At 43.4% G+C, this 18,228-nt stretch overlaps 1 protein-coding gene across 1 annotated transcript in view; it reads left to right on the top strand.

Moving 5' to 3' along the window:
• myt1b (myelin transcription factor 1b) overlaps window positions 1-18,228 on the top strand; it is a 118,693-nt gene that overhangs the window by 80,604 nt on the left and 19,861 nt on the right. The window contains exons 4-6 of the mRNA XM_058643903.1: window positions 10,417-10,523; window positions 15,989-16,043; window positions 18,176-18,206. Coding sequence (XP_058499886.1) covers window positions 10,417-10,523; window positions 15,989-16,043; window positions 18,176-18,206 — 193 coding nt within the window. The remainder of the gene's footprint in view (window positions 1-10,416; window positions 10,524-15,988; window positions 16,044-18,175; window positions 18,207-18,228) is intronic.

Genomic DNA, 18,228 nt, shown 5'->3' with positions numbered 1-18,228 from the left:
TCCATGCTCTGAAATCATACTGATGTGCCGTGTGCGCGGCCGCAGTGATTGATTTCAGCTCCAATGCATAACAATGGGATTGCACAAAAAGAGCCTGCTGCAAAGAGATAAGAATTTAATAGAATTTCTGAAAGCTGAAGGTTGGGCTTTTGGAATATTCCCTGCGTTACGCCAGCGTGGAGACAGCAGATAAAGGATGGCATTTGTGGGGTGACTATTCTCAAATGGCTTGTAATGAATGGTTGTCATTTCCACTAATGGTTTCAAAAAACAGCAACGCAAAAGCAAAGCATTTATTATTTTATTTTTTTTTGGGGGGGGGGGGGGCTAAGTTAAGACTGGCTGTTTGTTGTTTGGAGATGCTGACACTGACAGTGGGCGTCATGCTGTCACTGAGCTTTGAAAACTATCAACACAAGTGACAGTGATCGCTTTTCTTAAAGGAACAGAAGCTGCTTCAAAGTGCAGCTGCACAAGAATGATCCAATATCAGTAACTATCTTCAATATCAATGCCACAGAGAGGTTCAGTATACAGTGAGCTGATATAATGTCTGTAAAACCTGACAGCACACGTTACATTTATAAAAGAAGTTATCTGAGTTGTACTTTAATCAACTCTTTTCCCTCATTTGTTCAAAAGTATTTGAGTTAAAAAAAACTTAAAACAGTCGAAACAGTTTGAGTTGTAACAAAGTTAGCAGGTTTTACAGTGAGTGCAGTGAAAACACTTTGTGAATATTGCCTCAAATGTGCAAAGAAATTGTTTCCTTTTACCAGTTATCATCAAGAGCTATTAACTTATACTGATTAAAACTTTTTTAAAAATTCATGATTCCATTTTTGCACATATATCTCAGCAGCCCTACTTAAAACTTACTATGTAAAGAATGTGCTTCTCTTTATTCTCTGACAAAGGAAAATGGTTGACAAACTTTCAATAAAAATACTTCAATTGATGACAACTACATGAATTCAGTTCTATATATAGTTTGAAGTGTTTTTTTTAAGTTTGTCAACCATTTTCTTTCTCATTGTTCTTTTCCAGTGATAATTTAAACTCATATTCACCCCCCTCCTCCTCTCCTTCTCCCTTGGGCGTAAATAATTTTAAGTTAATCTCCTCAGAGACTCGCCTCTCTCTCTCTGTATTTAAATATGTCATTTAAAAACCCTCATCTTTTATTCTCTCCACACATATACATATATACGGAGGAATGATGAGATGCTGATAACTCTGCAAACAAAACACACGACATCAAATCCCCGCAGTGCAAAGGAGAAAAAAAAGTGAATGAGTTTTGGTGGACGACACCACTTTTCCAGGACAGGGAGGTGGAGGTGTGAAGGTACAACCTTCATGATGCATGTGTGAAGAAAGTGTATGAAGCATGAGCTCATTCATTAGTGTTGTGTGTGGATGTGAGGATGAGGAGGAACATCCAGCTTTATAGTGTGAAGGCTCCAATGATCTATGTGTTTGAAGCAGAGTGTGTGTGTATGTGTGTGTGTGTGTGTGTGTCCATTGAGTTGGTGTGTAGTAAGAGGATGGTGTCGGGGGGAGGGGGGGGGGGGGGGGTGCTTTGAAGCCCTGCCCATCTGATGCTGGAGCTTTTTACTACAGCCTCCGTGATGTCATGGCAAAGGGCGGAGGGAGGAGATGTGAGTGGAGAGGAGGGTGGGAGTGGAGTGGCGTGGAGTGGAGGGGGGAGGCACAATGGCTCATGAGGGAAAGGTAAGTCAATATTACGTTTTTTTTTCTCGCTGACAAAGGCAAATGAAGCCATGTTTTTTTTTGCTTACAAACAAGTAACATCTTAACGCCTCGGTAGACGGAGGAGCCGCCGTGCGCCGACGCTGCATGCGCGTTAGTAGAGAGGAGAGGCCAGTCCGCGTTCACTCCCATCATCACATCTGGACACTTGTACCGGGATAGAGGATCGCCCTTTAAACACGTTTAAGAAAGAAAAAACACAACAACCTTTACTCGGGATATCTTTATTGTTTTTAAAGCAAACTACTGGAGGACGCAGCAGCGGCAGCCACAGAAACCTCCAAGGAAATATTGTTGACTCCAGGTAAATCCAGGATTATTAACTACATTTATCATTCTTTTCTATCTTTATTATGACTATTTTTCTCGCTTATAACAAATAGAAAACATTTATAAGTGTAACTTTGCCGTGTTTACGCATCTTTAAAAGCCACAGCGCGGGTTTTTGACTCAGATTATTGGTGTTTTTTCCCCACATTTTCATCTTTTTTTTTGTTTTTCTTTCCTTTTCATGTTGATGGAAACTTAAGCTCGTGTCAGCAGTTTGAGCTGATTCGCTCCTTCCTCGTCATTAAAGGGCAGATTTGTAGCTTTATTTTGTTTTCGTTTTCGTTTCATGTCACTACAGTGAGAGTAGAGAGGAAGTGAGATGCTGTTTATGTTGTTCACTGAAGAGCAAAGCGAGCATGGCGCTTTCTCAGAAGCTGCTGCTGCTGCTGCTGCTGCTGCGTGTGTGTGTGTGTGTGTTTTCCCACTTCTCCGCTGCTTTTATATATAAACAGTATCATCAGCAGCAGTATCATCATCATCATCAGCAGCAGCATCATCATCATCAGCGTGCGTCTATTTAAAGGGGAAACACATTGGATGTAAAGAATCTCTTTTTTGTAGCCTCTCATCGTGCGTGGCTCTTTTTACGCACGGACTCACTGAGCCTTGTCCACTCTGTCCTCTACTTTCACCTTCTCTATCCTGTATGTCCAGCGTCTCTGGACTCTCCTCGCGCTGCTCGCGCTCACCACACCAGCTGTTTGTGTTGTTTTTTCTCTCTGTGATGTTGGAGGGGCAAAAAGTGTGTGTTTATATCGAGTCCGGCACCGAATTGTGTTCTTTAGACCTTTGAGTGTGACACTGGGCGTTGAGCCTGTCCCCTCTGTGTGTGTGTGTGTGTGTGCACGGACAGATGGATGGATGGATGGTGTGTGTGTGTGTGTGAGAGAGAGAGAGAGGAAAAAGGGGAGGGGCCGGCTATTTGATCCTCTGCAGCAAAAAAAACAGAGATGCTCTCTTCAAATGTCAGCCGCCTTCACTGGTGCGCAGATAAAAAAAGAAAAAGTCCTCAGAACAGAAGCGCTGGAAATAAACAGGTCCCATGCAGTGTGTGTGTGTGTGTGTGTGTGTGCGCGCGTGTGTGCGTGTGCGCGTGCAGGCTCCAGCTGCACATTTGTACCCCGTTTTTAAAAGCCTCATCTCGCCGGATTGAGCCTGTGCGGTGCAGAATGTGAAGTCTTTGCGCTGTGACCGTCCACTCCCCCTCCACACCCCGCCCCCCTCCTTGTTTTGCTTAGATGGCCACGTAATGCGCTGTGTGCGCCTCTGTCAGAGCACCTGCGTCCTAAGATGGAGGAAAGAGATGAGGGATGATGATGATGATGATGATGATGGTGGTGGTGGTGGTGGTGATACTCTCGCTGTTATGTCACCATCACTGAGGCTGATTCAAGACAAACTTCACCTGCTTCATAGTTTCAACAGAGTTTTATTTATTTAAAATAAATAAGACTTTAAGACTCTTCTACTGAGGGGAAAAAAATAGACACTGCAGCTTTAACACTTTTAAAACTGTTTCTATGTGAAAGGAAAACTGTTAAGATTAAACCATGAAAGGTCACTTATACCACAGTTACAAAACAAGTGGAACACAACACGTAAGAGAGGGGAGTTAATGATCTAAACCCACGTGAATCTCACTTTACCTTTAGAAAAACTGTGACTTTTAAAGTAGCTTTAGAGACATTTAACTTTAATATAAAGCAAAGAAAAGAACCCGAAGCCACAGCACAGTGTGCTTATATAAAGAATTAAAAATCCTGACGGTCACGTGATGTTTACATATGTTAGTAAAGTTATTCACTCATGACGAGAGATCCTGAAATCCCTTTTTCTTGGATGATGTATGTTTGTTAACGTCTTGTTTTTGAGGACATTTTCTACAACTTGGACAAACGTGACACAGAACAACGAGGGGATGAGACATAAAGACAATTACAGACAAATACAGGCCCTCTCTCCGCAGTGATCTGCGGCTTTGTGTCGATGCCAGACTTTTAGCCTTGTAGCTTTGTCTGAAGCTTATGTGATGATGATGTTTGGTTAATGCACAAAGCAGAGGAAACACTTTCCAAGAGGAAAAAGCTATTGTTTGGCTCCGTGTTACAGACTGAACACTGTGGGCAGGATTTAGTGCATACGAGGCAGAAATGATGGTAAAAAAAACACCTACTGTTCTTCTTGTGTTTACTTTTCCTGTGAAACGTAGCCTAGTTTCAGAGGATTACAGAATTAGGTTATTGGTGCTTTGTGCTGTTAGTGGAGGTTAGAACAGCGGCGTGCAGAGTCGATATAGGAAGTTACTTCTTCTTCTGTGGTTTTAATTTTTTAGTTAGTTACAGTGATGGGAGGGACCCTCTCTATTTATGAAGGGCTGAATAGCCCCGTGGTGAGGACAGCAGGTGCCGGAGGAGGGAGAGCAATAAACATGTTGGAGGAGCAGCTGGGGCCAAATTGCACTCAATTGCATTCAAAGCCAAATCAGAAATCTAAGCAATACAAGCAAAGGTCAGGGTTGGACCAGCTTTCAGTGGCGAGGAGGCATTTAAAAAACTAACGCACGGAAATAATGGATTTCATGGCACGCGTTAATGGGAAGTACATTTCAAAGAGGTGAAAAAACCTGAGAATTAATTAAAAAGTAAAGAAAATGTACACGAGTTTGTCAGATGGGCAGAGAGTGAGAGAGAGAGACAGAGAGAGAGATGGAGGGAGATGGAGGGAGATGGAGGGAGTGCAGTTGCAGGTTGTAAAGCAGTGGCAGGAGCACAGATCCTGACAGTTAGTGATTGGTTTTATTAGCAGCAGTGATGCCTCAGATGCTGAGGTCAGGGCGACACCTCAGGGAAGCTGCTCTAAAGGCTGCTTACACTTTGATTTGACACTGTTCTTCCCCTCTCCTCCCTCCCTCCCTCCCTCCCTCCCTCCTAAACTTCCTCCCATCTGCCTCACAGTCACAGCACACTCACCTCTTCTTCTCCTCTTGGTCTGTTTCATCTGACCTTCAGCTACAACATGGCAGCAAAGTTTGTCATGATATAGAACGTCAGTCCATATCGATAACTGTTGAGATAAAATGTCCGATAATTAAAGATTACGTTTCTCTGCTGATTGAAAGAAAGCAGTTTGTTGAGAAGGTCGACTTATGTGAGTTCCTTCTGTGGCTTTAAAACCAGAGCAGCTGATGGCTGATGATTGATTTTTGTACCTATTAATATCATGAAATGTTCTATTTTTCCTCCAGTAAAGAAAATAACAATAATAATAATAATAATACAACTGAATGAAGATAATAAATAACACAAACATGAACAACACTCTCCAACTGACACTGCACTGCAATTATATACAGAATTTTCAATTAAAAGCATGTTTTAGTCATTTAGCAACAAGTTTCTAAGTAGTACAAATGCATAACAAAACGTCCAATTATTGTATTTTAACTTCTTTATGGACAGAAACAGTTCACTTATCTGAGGTTAAACATTCATTGATTACACGATATATATTGAAACTTTATGTAGGATTGAAGAAAATCAAGTTATATCACAGAATTCAGTCTGTACGTGAAGTCAAACAATAAGTGTTTTCTCTTCTTATTTTCACCAGTTTTCTGAGTTAACCAAACCTCATAAAAGCTTCAAAAAAGCTGCAGCTGCAGGTTCAACTCTGACATCAACACAAGGTCAAAGGTCACAGCAGCGAGAGGACTGTAGAGGATAGAGATGTGGCCAAAAATGTCATCATTATTCATTAGAGATGAGTCGATATGATGCTTAGTATTTGGTATGGATTTGTTTCTGCAGTCAAAGAAACGGAAAAGTTAGAATTTAAAATCCTCGACATCCTGTTCTTCAAGAAACATCAGTAACAGTAACAGTTTTAGCTGAGTCATGTTTTGGGCTGCTTCTTGTTCCTTTTTTGAATTTTGTTGCAAAGTCGGAGAATTATGTAAATGAATCAGCACAAAACGACTGTGTTTGACTCATTAATCAGTTGATCCTTAACGTTGGGATTGTTTGAACTGAATATGATCGACAATCGCGACGAATGTCACGTAACAAAAGTAGAGAAAACACCAAACAACAAATTCTCAGTAAAACAGTGAAAGTTTTCACAAATCTGAGCTCAAACCTGAGCCTTTATCTCCTGCTACTGATATCAGTGTGATATTTACATGTAAACTGTGGAAAAGCTCCCACTGTGGAGCAAATACAGTGTTTCACGCCCATTAAATGTCAGTGTAGTGAAGCATTAATGAGGTTTTTACTTTGTAGCTGATTTCCCTCTTTGATCAGACCGATAAAGACGCTGAATATCGTATAACGTTACATATCTTTATTTAATTATGTTCCATTTAGTCTGAGGAGCGTAGAACAGCACTTTTGTCCCATCTGCTGGATTATCTGGTGATTTTTAAAGAAACCAGTGATGTGAGTGATATAAAACAACTTTTGATTCCCCTGCCTCTCGTCCACCGTAATCACACAAAGTTGTCCCTTAAATCCGTCTTAACGGGACCAGGAGTGTCCAGCTGTCCTCGTCCATGTATGGACACTAATACTGTTACAGACAGTTCACCCTGGTCTTTAATCTAACTCTGGATTTAGCCTCTTTGCTCCATCGTCCCACTGCAGTAATCTGCTGACTGGTAATGGAATTACTTTGTTATCAGTTTGAAAGATGATTGTGTTTATTTTATTATTTATTGCAGGAAAAAAAACTTAACTTACTTAATATCACTTAAATAAAAACACGGTATAAGGAGTATGATTTTTATTCAGTCATTTTCTGACACTCCTCACGATAAACGTCTGATAAATGGACTTTTGTGAAGAGAAAACTACTCTTCACAAATCTTTTCCAAATGTTTTGCTTTAATCTGCTGATTTTGTTGTTTTTTTCCCTCCAGTCATCGGCTAATTGTCTTGTACGCCTCATAATAAATAAAGATAGATTTTATAAGTGTTCATTTTTCTTTTAAAGGACTTTTGAGAAGAGAAAACAACTAAAAAAAAACAGTGAAACTTTCCACAAACCTGAGGTAAAACCTTCTGTACTCATATTATATTGATATACTGTATTTTGAACCTTTACGATACCTAATCCTGCCCCGCAGTAGGGTATGATTATTTTATTTTTTTGCTTTAATCCATTCATTTTGTATTCATCTTTCTCCCCGTGGCCCCCCCCCCTCTGATTTACCAAACCTCCTCAGTGAACAGCTAATTGTCTCGTACTCCTCCAATTTTCCAGTGCAAAAAAAAATAATGAGCTGTGAGTCTTTTAGGTGGGAATGAGCAGTATCTGATCAAAGAATACGAGCGCACACATCCTGAGCACACAAGCCTCAAATTAGCTTTAGTTTTTTTCCTCTTTTTCATCAGAGGAAAGATGCAGATGTTCAGCTCTGATGAAAGTGAAGAAAGGTCAGTTTTCACCTTTTATGTCATTAATTACCTGCTTTTGTAAAAACCCCACAGAAATCAGATGAAGGTTCAACACGTGCGTGTGTGTGTCCTCCGTCTGTCTGTCTGTCTGCCTGTCTGTCTGTCTGTCACAGAAACAGCAGCTCAGCGTCTCAGCTCAGCTCACTAAAGCAAAGTGAGCAGAGATGCTGACACACGGCCTGAGGCAGCAGCAGCAGCAGCAGCAGCAGCAGCAGCAGCAGCAGCAGCAGCAGCGCGTCCTAATGGTTTGACACCATTATGTACAGTAAATGTGGCGTTTTAGGGGGAAAGGGCTCATCAGCTCCTTGGCTCCCAAAAAAATGACAATCAAATACAGCGCAGAGACTTCACTTCACTTCCCTTTTAAAAGCAATGAGTTTTAGGGAAAAAGAAGAAGGAGGGAATAAATGAAGAGAGGGATAGAGACGGAGCTGTGGACGAACAGTACTGCTGCTGTAATCACTTTTTTCTTGTGTGTGTGTGTGTGTGGAGGGGGTGGAAGTTGATAAACAAGCATTTTGTGCTGGCTGAGCTTTGGCAAAGGCTCGCATGTGACGGGCAAGTAAAACAAGAGTGGACCTCACTTCACGTTGGCTCCATCTTTTCTTGTCTTACTCTCAGATTAGCTCTGGCTTTTACCACTTGCCCCCCCCCCCACCCTCCGCCTTGTGGGTTCATGCACAGGACAAGCGTCTGCAGCCTTTCTCTGAAAAAGGTAGAGATAAGAGCAAAGAACAGTGACGTGCAAAGACATTACAGGGGCTCAAAGTGGGCACCCACCTCATAATTATTAACTGAAAAATAATAATATTACATTGACACAATCTTGTGTTTACTTAGTATATTGACAATAATCCACACTGAACTGAGGAAAAAGGCATTTAAAGCTAGAAAAGTGTTTTTAAATGACTTTGAGGCAAAAACATATAACTTTACACGTTTTGCCTGATTACAATTTATATTGACTAGTTGAAAATGTGATTTTCTATTGTAATCTATGTAATCTGTCTATTTTTTTACTATTTTCTTCTTTGAAACGTTTGCCAAAGAGATTTTTTATTCTCAAAAATCATGATTCCCGGTTAAATAAAGGTTAAGTAATGGAAAAATATTGATGTTACAGATGTTTAGTAGGCGTACGGAAACGAGTTTTGACGAGATTAACGTACAAAAAAATGACCGCTGTCTCTGAAATTGCAGAGAAGTTATGCCACATGCTGAGATCAAACAGAATTAGAAAAAGTAAATGATTAAAAATGTCATTCAGAAGGGGTCAGAGGGCAGAAGAGCAGGGGCCTGAGGGGCTATAATCTACAAACATGTACATAAAGACAGTTTCATGTTAAAAACTGCGTCAACATTGTTTCAAAAGAGCTTCAGTGTTTTTGCTGCAAATTTAGAGCCTTTTATGCAGATTTACACTTAAAGAAATTCAGATAATCCAAAAATGTTTTGCCTTGAATAAACACTGTGTAAACTGTGTAGAAATATCAACGCTGCTTCACATTACACTCTCAATAGAAGTGGATTCAACGTGCGCCGACCTGAACCTTGGTCCGTTTGAGTTTTTTATTTATCTGTGGAGGACAGACGTACAGAGTATCAGTGGAAACTCAAGGGCGCTTCCTCTTTCAGAGGCGCTCTGCTGTGCTGCCTGCAGAGACGCACAATCCATATAAAGGTGAAAGCTAAAGGGTATGGATGTGTATATATATCCAACAAAGAGTCGCATTTCACTGCACCAGCACGCGCAAGAGAGAGGGCAGTAGTTAAAAAGTTCAGCCTGGAGGGTTCACACTAACGACAACAACTTCTCCTCCAACGTCACCAGTGTTTGTGACAGTACCGTGGATGTGTGTGTGTGTGTGTGTGTGTGTGTGTGTGTGGGGGGGGGGTTGTAATGGATTTAGTGAAGTGAAGCACTATTACACTGATGAAAAAAAACAGGGGAGAAAGAGAGCGAGAGGGGGAGGAGAGGGGGAGGAAGTAGAAAAAAAGCTTTGATTTATGCATGATTCATTATTTACTGACCATTCTTCACCCCCCCCCCCCCCCCCCCCCCACACACACACACACAGACTCACGTATGAACCCTGAAAAGCTTGATAAAAAAATGCAAATTTGATTGATTCTAATAGCAGACTGACAGGCACCCCAGCTGGGGCACTTAACCATGCTCCTGTGTGTGTGTGTGTGTGTGTGTGTGTGTGTGTAAAACACACACTCTCTTAGTTAATAAAGGAGTGTCTGCACTATGCTCGAGTACCCAGACCTTCCCTCAAAAGTAGCACCCCCTCCCTCCCCATCCTCCCTTTATCCAAATCACTGCTCCATCCTCCTCCTCCTCCTCCTCCTCCTCACCCCCACTTCCATTATTTTTTTCATTTCTTTTTATACCCCCAAAATCTTTCAAATAAGATTTTAAGTTGCAAAAAATACAACATCTAACTACAATGTGAAGGTTTGAAGGTAAATAAACATGAATGAAAATGAAAGTTGACGAATGCTCTTAAACGTCACTAAACCTTTATTTTCACGTGTTTTGTGTGACTGTAAGTGTTTTTTTATTTCCACATGTTGTCTCTCAGCTGCACTGGATTTCTTAAAATTGCTATTAGTCTGAGATTCTTTGATCTCTACACGCTGTCTTTACCCCTTTACTCCCTCCTCTCCCTCCTCTTCCTCCTCTCCCTCCTCGTCCTCCTCGTCCTCCTCTCCCTCCTCTTCCTCCTCTCCCTCCTCTCCCTCCTCTCCCTCCTCGTCCTCCTCGTCCTCCTCTCCCTCCTCTTCCTCCTCTTCCTCCTCTCCCTCCTCGTCCTCCTCGACTCACCGCTGTGTTTCTTGTCTTTTTTCTGGCCACTAGAAAATGAGTTTCGGGGCGAGCTGGTGAACCAGCGGTGGACAAGAGGCGAGAGGACCAGCAGCCGCTGTCAGGCCTCCCAGAGACTGCAGAGCCGTCGACCAATCATGGTGAGTGACAAGGCCCCCGCCTCCCCCCGTCTCCCCTGTCTCCCCCCACCCTGCTTCTCATCCCTCTCCAGCACTTACCACACCCTGACACCCCCTTTTTTTTCAACCTGATTCTGCTTCCTGGGCATTTCCTCCAATCCCTAACTCAGCGGGGGAAAGGAGGTGTGTGTGTGTGTGCCTGTACTTATACCTTTGTGAGGACATTTTGACCTTGAAGGGGACATGTTGTGTGGATCCCTCAGCTTTAAAGGGTTTTTTTCAGGGATAAGACCTGGTTTTAAGGTTAAGCACTTAGTTGTAATGGTTAGGGTTAGGGTCTATGGGTGTCTTCACTATGATATAAAAACAGGTTTGTCTGTTGTGTGTATTGTGGAGGAAGGGGAGGGGTGCTGCTGCTGCTGCTGCTGCTGCTGCTGCTGCTGCTGCTGCTGCTGCTGCTGCTGCTGATGCTGCTGCTGATGCTGCTGCTGGTTTATGGCCAAGCCTGAAAAAGAAAACCCCATGAATCAAACAGCACATCAAATCTGCGGCTTGGCCCGGCCCATCCTTTGCTTCAGCTTAGTTCAGTTTAGTTAAGCTCAGCATGGCACAGCTCAGCGTATTCCCACTGCTGAGTTTACTTCACTTCACTTCACACAGGCTGTTTTTTCTTCTATTGAAATGCGATGAAAAGGGGAGAAACTCAAAAGGATGTCCTTGAGCTGCTCATACTTTTTGTCCATGATATTCCGTCTTATCAGCAGAAGAAGCAGCAGCAGCAGCAGCAGCAGCAGCTTCGTTCCCGTCTTTTAACCCACTCTGCCATTTGAAACCTGTCTCTCCTCGTCTTTGTGCTTGATTTTAAAAACTTCTGACTCCAAATTGCCACATTCTGAAGGTTATTTATTTGACTCTGAAAACATCCGGGTCATTATTTTATTTTCTTCCTTGTGCATCATCACAACTGAGAGTGACACTCAACAAAGAGATGGAAGGACTGAGGGCAGATTGAAAGAGAGATGAGCGGGGGGTGGTTAGGTGGGGGTTGTTTTTCCCCTGGGCCCAGTAAAAGTAGTTTTGCTCCCCTCTGATGGCTCGGGTTCATCTGAAGAGATGACTTTTATTGATTTGGTTTGATTTCTGCAGCTGACAGAGCTGAGAGGAGAGAGAGAGCCGTCGGTTACAAACACTACATCACGGTGAAGCGTCTCTTTGGCCACGCTGTTATTCCTTATAGATGAATGCCACGTGCAGTGGTGAAGGATGCTCTTCATCCACTCACATGTGCTGGGCTTCATCACCTATTTTGTTCTTTTGAAGAGACCCTGAAATGAGTGAGTGAGACTATTCACTCCTCCCATTGACTTCAGCAGAGTCGCCCCCTGGTGGCTAACTCCCACTTCTCTCCTATACTGCCTGTGGTTTATCTTGCAAATGTTTGAGCCATTTTCACAGTCAAGTAAGTGGCTATACCTGGGATTATTTTAACCCCAGTGATCCCCAGATTAACAGTAATTCACAGGCTCTTATTGGATGATACTAGCTGTATCAACATATATAACATGTGTGTTGTGCTTTATCACTTATTTCACCTAAAAGAAGTGATTGAGATCATTAACGGCTCAAGTTTTAAAGTATTTTCCATCATAAAAGTTCTTTCTGCATGATTTGAAGCCATTTTTATTCTATTCATATTATCAGTTGTTAGTCTGCTCTGTGGTGTTTTTCTTCTTGATGAAATGTGTCGTCACAAATGCATCAAAACAGTCAGAGGAAGAAATAAAACAACACAGTGTTACAGTGGGTTTGTTTACTTTAATCTGTTGTTGAAACTCACTTTAAACTGCAAAGAAAATGAGAAAATGAGAAAATAACATCCTGGAGACAAAGAAACCCAAGACAAAAGTAACGTGTTCCCACTTATGCTGATCAGAACTGAAGCCAATTAAAACTTGAATTTTGATTTCAGAGTCATTTGACCCTGGATTGAATCCAGATTAAATAAAACATAAACAAGCCCCTCCCCCCCCCGCTTTAAACACAGATTTTTTTTCTTCTGTGAGAATGAGAATATAATCAGTTACGATCTCTGGAATCACATCATGGCTGACATGAATTATGCGGTCAAACACGCTCGGGCTTTTTCGTCTCTCCTCCTCCTCCTCCTCCTCCTCCTCCTCACTACACTCTACTCTGCCTCGTGTGAATTATTAAAGTGAAATTGAGGAAAAGGGGGTCTCGCTGTGCAGTGATCCAACATGGAGGAGGCAGAGCGCCCTGGTTGCGCCTGTCGAGGGAACCGCGCCCCGCGCGTTTAATTGGCAGCTGCTGTCCACAGGTAATATTCGTGGACGTCAGTCTTCCTCGCCGGTTGTGAACCACCTCCCCCCTCGCCCTCACCCTCATAACTCTCCACCACACCTTAACACCCCCCCCCCCTTCTTCATCTGCTCTTGTAAACCTGAAAATGAATAAAAGAGTCATTTATGTGCACCGGGGGACGGAGGGTGACCTTCTCTGTGAAGTCATTGCCCCCAGCCAGACATTTACATAGAGCTGTCAGAATGCAGAGCAGGGCCCGGGTCCGACCACTGCACACAAAGAAGGACATAATTGATAATGTACAACACAGCCTGTAGGGATGAGCCACGTCTTCCTCCTCCTCCTCCTCCTCCTCCCTTTTCTCTTATTCATCTATTTAAACACACACAGTATACATACACATGCACTGTAGAAACACACAGACAGACTCTTAACCCTCTTTTCTCATTTACTTCTCTGTGTGTGTGTGTGTGTGTGTGTGTGTGTGTGTAAGTCCATCTATACTTATGTACATATACACTGTTCAAGGATTTCTAATTCAAAGACAAAGGACAAACTTCTCGTTGAGAAGAAGAAGTAGAAGAAAAAACATCAGGTAATTGCTTTCCAGGCTGCATCACTGGCTGCCTGTGTTCATGAAAATATAATGAGCTGGTATTGAGAAGAAGGACAGGAAAAAGGAGAACTCAGATGTGTTTACCTATTTAAATGTGTGTCACTATGGTTACGCAAACATGAAAGCAGTAGGGGCCCTTTTCAGTCCCCACTTTTGATTCATCTGATGACTGATCGGATATGTGAGGAGGAGGAGGAGGAGGAGGAGGAGGAGGATGAAAAAGGAAAGAAAATAAATAAATAATAATAATGAAAAACTTGTTGTGCAGTATAAATACAATATACGTGTATCTCCATGTAGTCGAGTTGAAATACAAGTATCCTTTAAAACTATATGTCACATATAGACACAGAAATAAAAGTCCAATTAAAAAGAGACGACAGCATCATAGCAGCATAGTGAGTTTAAGGGTTTTCTTCATTCGACCAAGTAGAAAAAGAAAATGGGTGAAACTGCCCTTTAAGGGTAATCCTATAAACTAAGTCTTAACCTTCAGAAAGGACCCACTACAATGTCCTCACAATGTCAAAATGTCCTCACAACAATGGTTTGGAGCTAAAAATTGTCCTCACGGTGGAATAAAGACATGAACACACACACACACACACACACACACAGAGAAAACTCTTCACCGCTCACTCAGGCGCTCCTCTTCTCACACTTTGCGCTCTGAGTGGAGTCAACTGCTCCCTTCAGGCTGGCCACAAAGCTGCTGCTTGTTGCACAACCTCTACATTAACAGTGCTCCATCAAAAGAGTCCAAGACGCCCAAGTGGCGAGAGACACAAAGAGCTCGGGCCAAGACGGTGGAGACCCACACAGGAAGAGAGGAGGGGCTTTAGCCTTGCACCTGTACCTCCGGCTAACAACTAGACCCTTAATGAATGAAGCACACCCTCCACAGTGAAGAGAGGAGGGGGATAAAAAGTGAGGGAAGCCCTTAACAACAACAACAACAGCGTGTTTCATCTTCCTCCCATCCCTTCTTTTCATAAGTAGTCTATTAGCAGGAAAGGGGCAGTGCCAAAAAAGAAGAAGAAGTAGAAGAGAGACAGGGAGGCCGTGTTTGAATCCCACTGTGGCACTGCCAACTTTACTATACACAAGCAACAAAGCAGCTAAGTGCTGAGCCTGGGGGGGGGGGGAGAGAGGGAGAGAGAGAGAGGGGAGGAAGTGTGAGACAGACAGAGAGACAGAAAGAGGGGAGACCTGCATTTAAAAAAAAAAAAAAAACTGAGTCCGGTAATCAAAGCTAATGGCTCCATTGTGTCTAAAAAGCATCTGATAGTCCTACAGTGCAGAGCATGTAGTGTGTGTGTGTGTGTGCACGTGTGTGTGTGCACGTGTGTGTGTGTGTGTGCACGTGTGTGCACGTGTGTGTGAGCGAGGCAGCAGGGTTAACACCTGCTCCTTTGTGGCTTAAAAGCCGAACCAGGAGTAAAGCAAAGCAAGCAGCGGGTATGATAACACACACACACACACACACACACACACACACACACACACACACACACACACACACACACGCACACACACACACACACACACATGCACACACACACACACACTCCTTAAAAGGGTTATTACCGTGGCTTTTTAGTGGACCGTGTGTTTTTGCTTTATTATTATTTTCAGCATGTGATTGTCACTCCTGCTGCTCACGGAGGTCGCGGCCTCTGTGCCAGCGCCGCCTTTTTGCCTCCGCGCAGCGTACAATCATGTGTAGCACTCAGGTGCAGGAAATTACAGGCAGAGTAATCGGATGTGTGTGTGTGAGTGTGTGTGTGTGTCAGGCGAGGAGGAGGAGGAGGAGGAGGAGGAGGAGGAGGAGGAGGGGATTTGAAAGTCACTCAGAACAACAGCGCTTGTTTCAGGCTGCCTTTGTTTCTGTCTTCATTTTGCCTCAGTGTGTGTGTGTGTGTGTGTGTGTGTGTGTGTGTGTGGTGAGGTATGAGGTATGAGGTAAAACACACTAGTTGAGGTTATGTGTGTAAGTGTGCTTGTATGACAGACGCCCTCAGTGTTTGTGGCTCACGGTGATTCAGGTGATGCTGTTTGGTGAGTTTGTGTCACTTTGGTAAATGTGAATGAAGGTTTTCAAACACTGAAGTCACAAAATAACACAAACAACTTATTAATGGAGGCACGAGTTGATGAGCTGTGCTGTAACAACGTTGATTTTCTCCATGGACTTTGGTGCAGAGAGTGAACGCTTGACGCAGGCGCCACAAACTCTGGTTTTCAGTCGTGACAGAATGTCCAATGTTGATAAAAAGCAGGAGAAAATGTAATAAAGATTTCACAGACTTATGCAAACTTATTTTATTAGGTGAACCTTTTAGTTAAATGGCTGCTTTTCCTCGGTTCACGGCTGGTTCTTACACAACCACACTTGGTTGGAAACATTCTGAATGAGTTATATGTTCAAAAACAGACAATGGCCAGGATGAAGAACTAATCACAGCGTTTCTCTGCTCTCTCCTCCTTCCTTCCTTCCTTCCTTCCTTCCTTCCTTCCTTCCTTCCTTCCTTCCTTCCTTCCATCCCAGATGAGTATAGAGAGTGATGACAAGCGGACTCGCACTCGGTCCAAAGGAATCAGAGGTAAGTGTCACTTCTCTCCATCACATCAGACCATGTTATTTACACACACACACACACACACACACACTGTTTCAGTGCAGATATTGAGTAATAGGTGGAGGTGGGGGTGGGGGGGGGGGGGGCACATACATGTTGGAAAGGTCACCAGCCAATCACAGGCTGACATATAGAGACAAACAACCATTCAATTAACCTGTATGTCTTTGTGCTGTGGTGAGTAACAACCATCACGGTGTTAACCACTGCACCACCGTGTCACCCCCTCCCAGGACAAAGGTGTTGATAGTGTGAGGTTTACCCTGAACGATGTTTCCTCACTTTCTTCTCGTCATAGATGCCCACGAGGGTTTTTATCAATTTAAAATTAACTTTATTTACCACAATTTCATTAAACTGTGTTATAAAGCGCAATTAATGTGATTATTTCCGCTGACTGTGTTCTCATTTAATCCACACATGTGTGACTATGAGCAGATGTACGTGTGTGTGTGTGTGTTTGCTTGTGTTTGTGCGCACAACACACACACACACACACACGTGTGCATATATTAGATAAAAAGTCTGTCAGTGTATGAATGTTTGTACATATTTACATGTGCCACTCTTCCTTCCTATGTGCTTTTATTTTTATTTGTGTGTGTGTGCGTGTGAGTGTTTGTGCGTGTGTGTGTGTGTGCGTGCGTGTGCGTGTGCGTGTGTGCGTGTGCGTGCGTGTGTGTGTGTGTGTGCGTGCGTGTGTGTGTGTGTGTGTGTGTGTGTGCGTGTGTGTGTGTGTGTGTGCGTGCGTGTGTGTGTGTGTGTGTGTGCGTGCGTGTGTGTGTGCGTGCGTGTGTGTGTGTGTGTGTGCGTGTGCGTGCGTGTGTGTGTGTGCGTGCGTGTGTGTGTGTGTGTGTGTGCGTGTGTGTGTGTGTGTGTGCGTGCGTGTGTGTGTGTGTGCGTGTGCGTGCGTGTGTGTGTGTGCGTGTGCGTGTGTGTGTGTGTGCGTGCGTGTGTGTGTGTGCGTGTGCGTGTGTGCGTGCGTGTGCGTGTGTGTGTGTGTGCGTGCGTGTGTGTGTGTGTGTGCGTGTGCGTGCGTGTGTGTGTGTGCGTGCGTGTGTGTGTGTGTGTGTGCGTGCGTGTGTGTGTGTGTGTGTGCGTGCGTGTGTGTGTGTGTGTGTGCGTGCGTGTGTGTGTGTGTGTGTTTGATGTTTAGAAACAACAAAGCAGAGAGCTACAGTTCACAGGTCGTTCAGGAAGACGTCCACTCATCTCAGCTGCATGATGAAAGACAGAGAAACTGAGACACACACACACACACACCAGCTCTCCCTGTGTGTGTGTGTGTGTGTAATCTCTAAGCTCTTAGTGTATTCTGATAGCCGGGCTTATTTCTGACATGTGATTAATGCATGTGATATCAGAGCCCAAACTGAATTCTCCAGCATGGTATTGTTTTCTCGTTTGCTCCAAATGAAAATAGGATATTTCTCCAAACTCATTCTATCGCTCAGCTTCCAATCGATGCCTATAGTCAGCAGAGGTGTGTGTGTGTGTGTGTGTGTGTGTGTGTGTGTGTGTGTGTGTTGTTTGTGGCCGTGCTTGATTTATGTTTTGAAGGCAATTACAGTAAGTTGTCCCTGAAAGAAGTGCTGTTTTCTACTGATGACGGCAGTTTTCCTTTTAATTTCATTTTCCCAATTATGATAACTAAAGTGCAACAATTAATCTTTCTTTATTGCTGGAGTCTGCATATAATTGTCACATTTTGTGAACAGCACTATGCAGTTTGGCTGATTTAGGTTTTCTGTGCTGGTATAGCCTTTGTGTGTTATTATTCATTCAGCTGAGCGCTGAGTGTTTGTGCAGGCCGCCACTTACACTCCTGTTTGTTTTTCTGTGTGTGTGTGTGTGTGTGTAAACTCACGAGTGTGTAGGTGTTTTTCTTTCCCTCCTGATCATGGAGTCAGCAGTGAGTTTGCCGCTCTGCGGAGGCCTCACGGGATTTGTATGCATTTGTGATTTATTGATCTGAGTTTCTTTTAGCAGCGCAGCTTTCTGAGCAGTCATTCACCTTTGTTCTCCCCTCCCTGTGTCTTTCTTCTCCTCCCCCCCTCCTCCTCCTCCTCTTCCTCCTTCTTCTCTCACCGTTTCAGTTCCTATTGAGCTCGTAGGACAAGAGCTGAGGTAAGGAAACACCTTCATCTCT

The sequence above is a fragment of the Solea solea genome, chromosome 11 (assembly GCF_958295425.1).
Source record: "Solea solea chromosome 11, fSolSol10.1, whole genome shotgun sequence".
NCBI lineage: Eukaryota > Metazoa > Chordata > Actinopteri > Pleuronectiformes > Soleidae > Solea > Solea solea.
The sequence above is the reverse complement of the archived record's forward strand: the minus strand, read 5'-3'. Positions and strand labels throughout refer to the sequence as shown.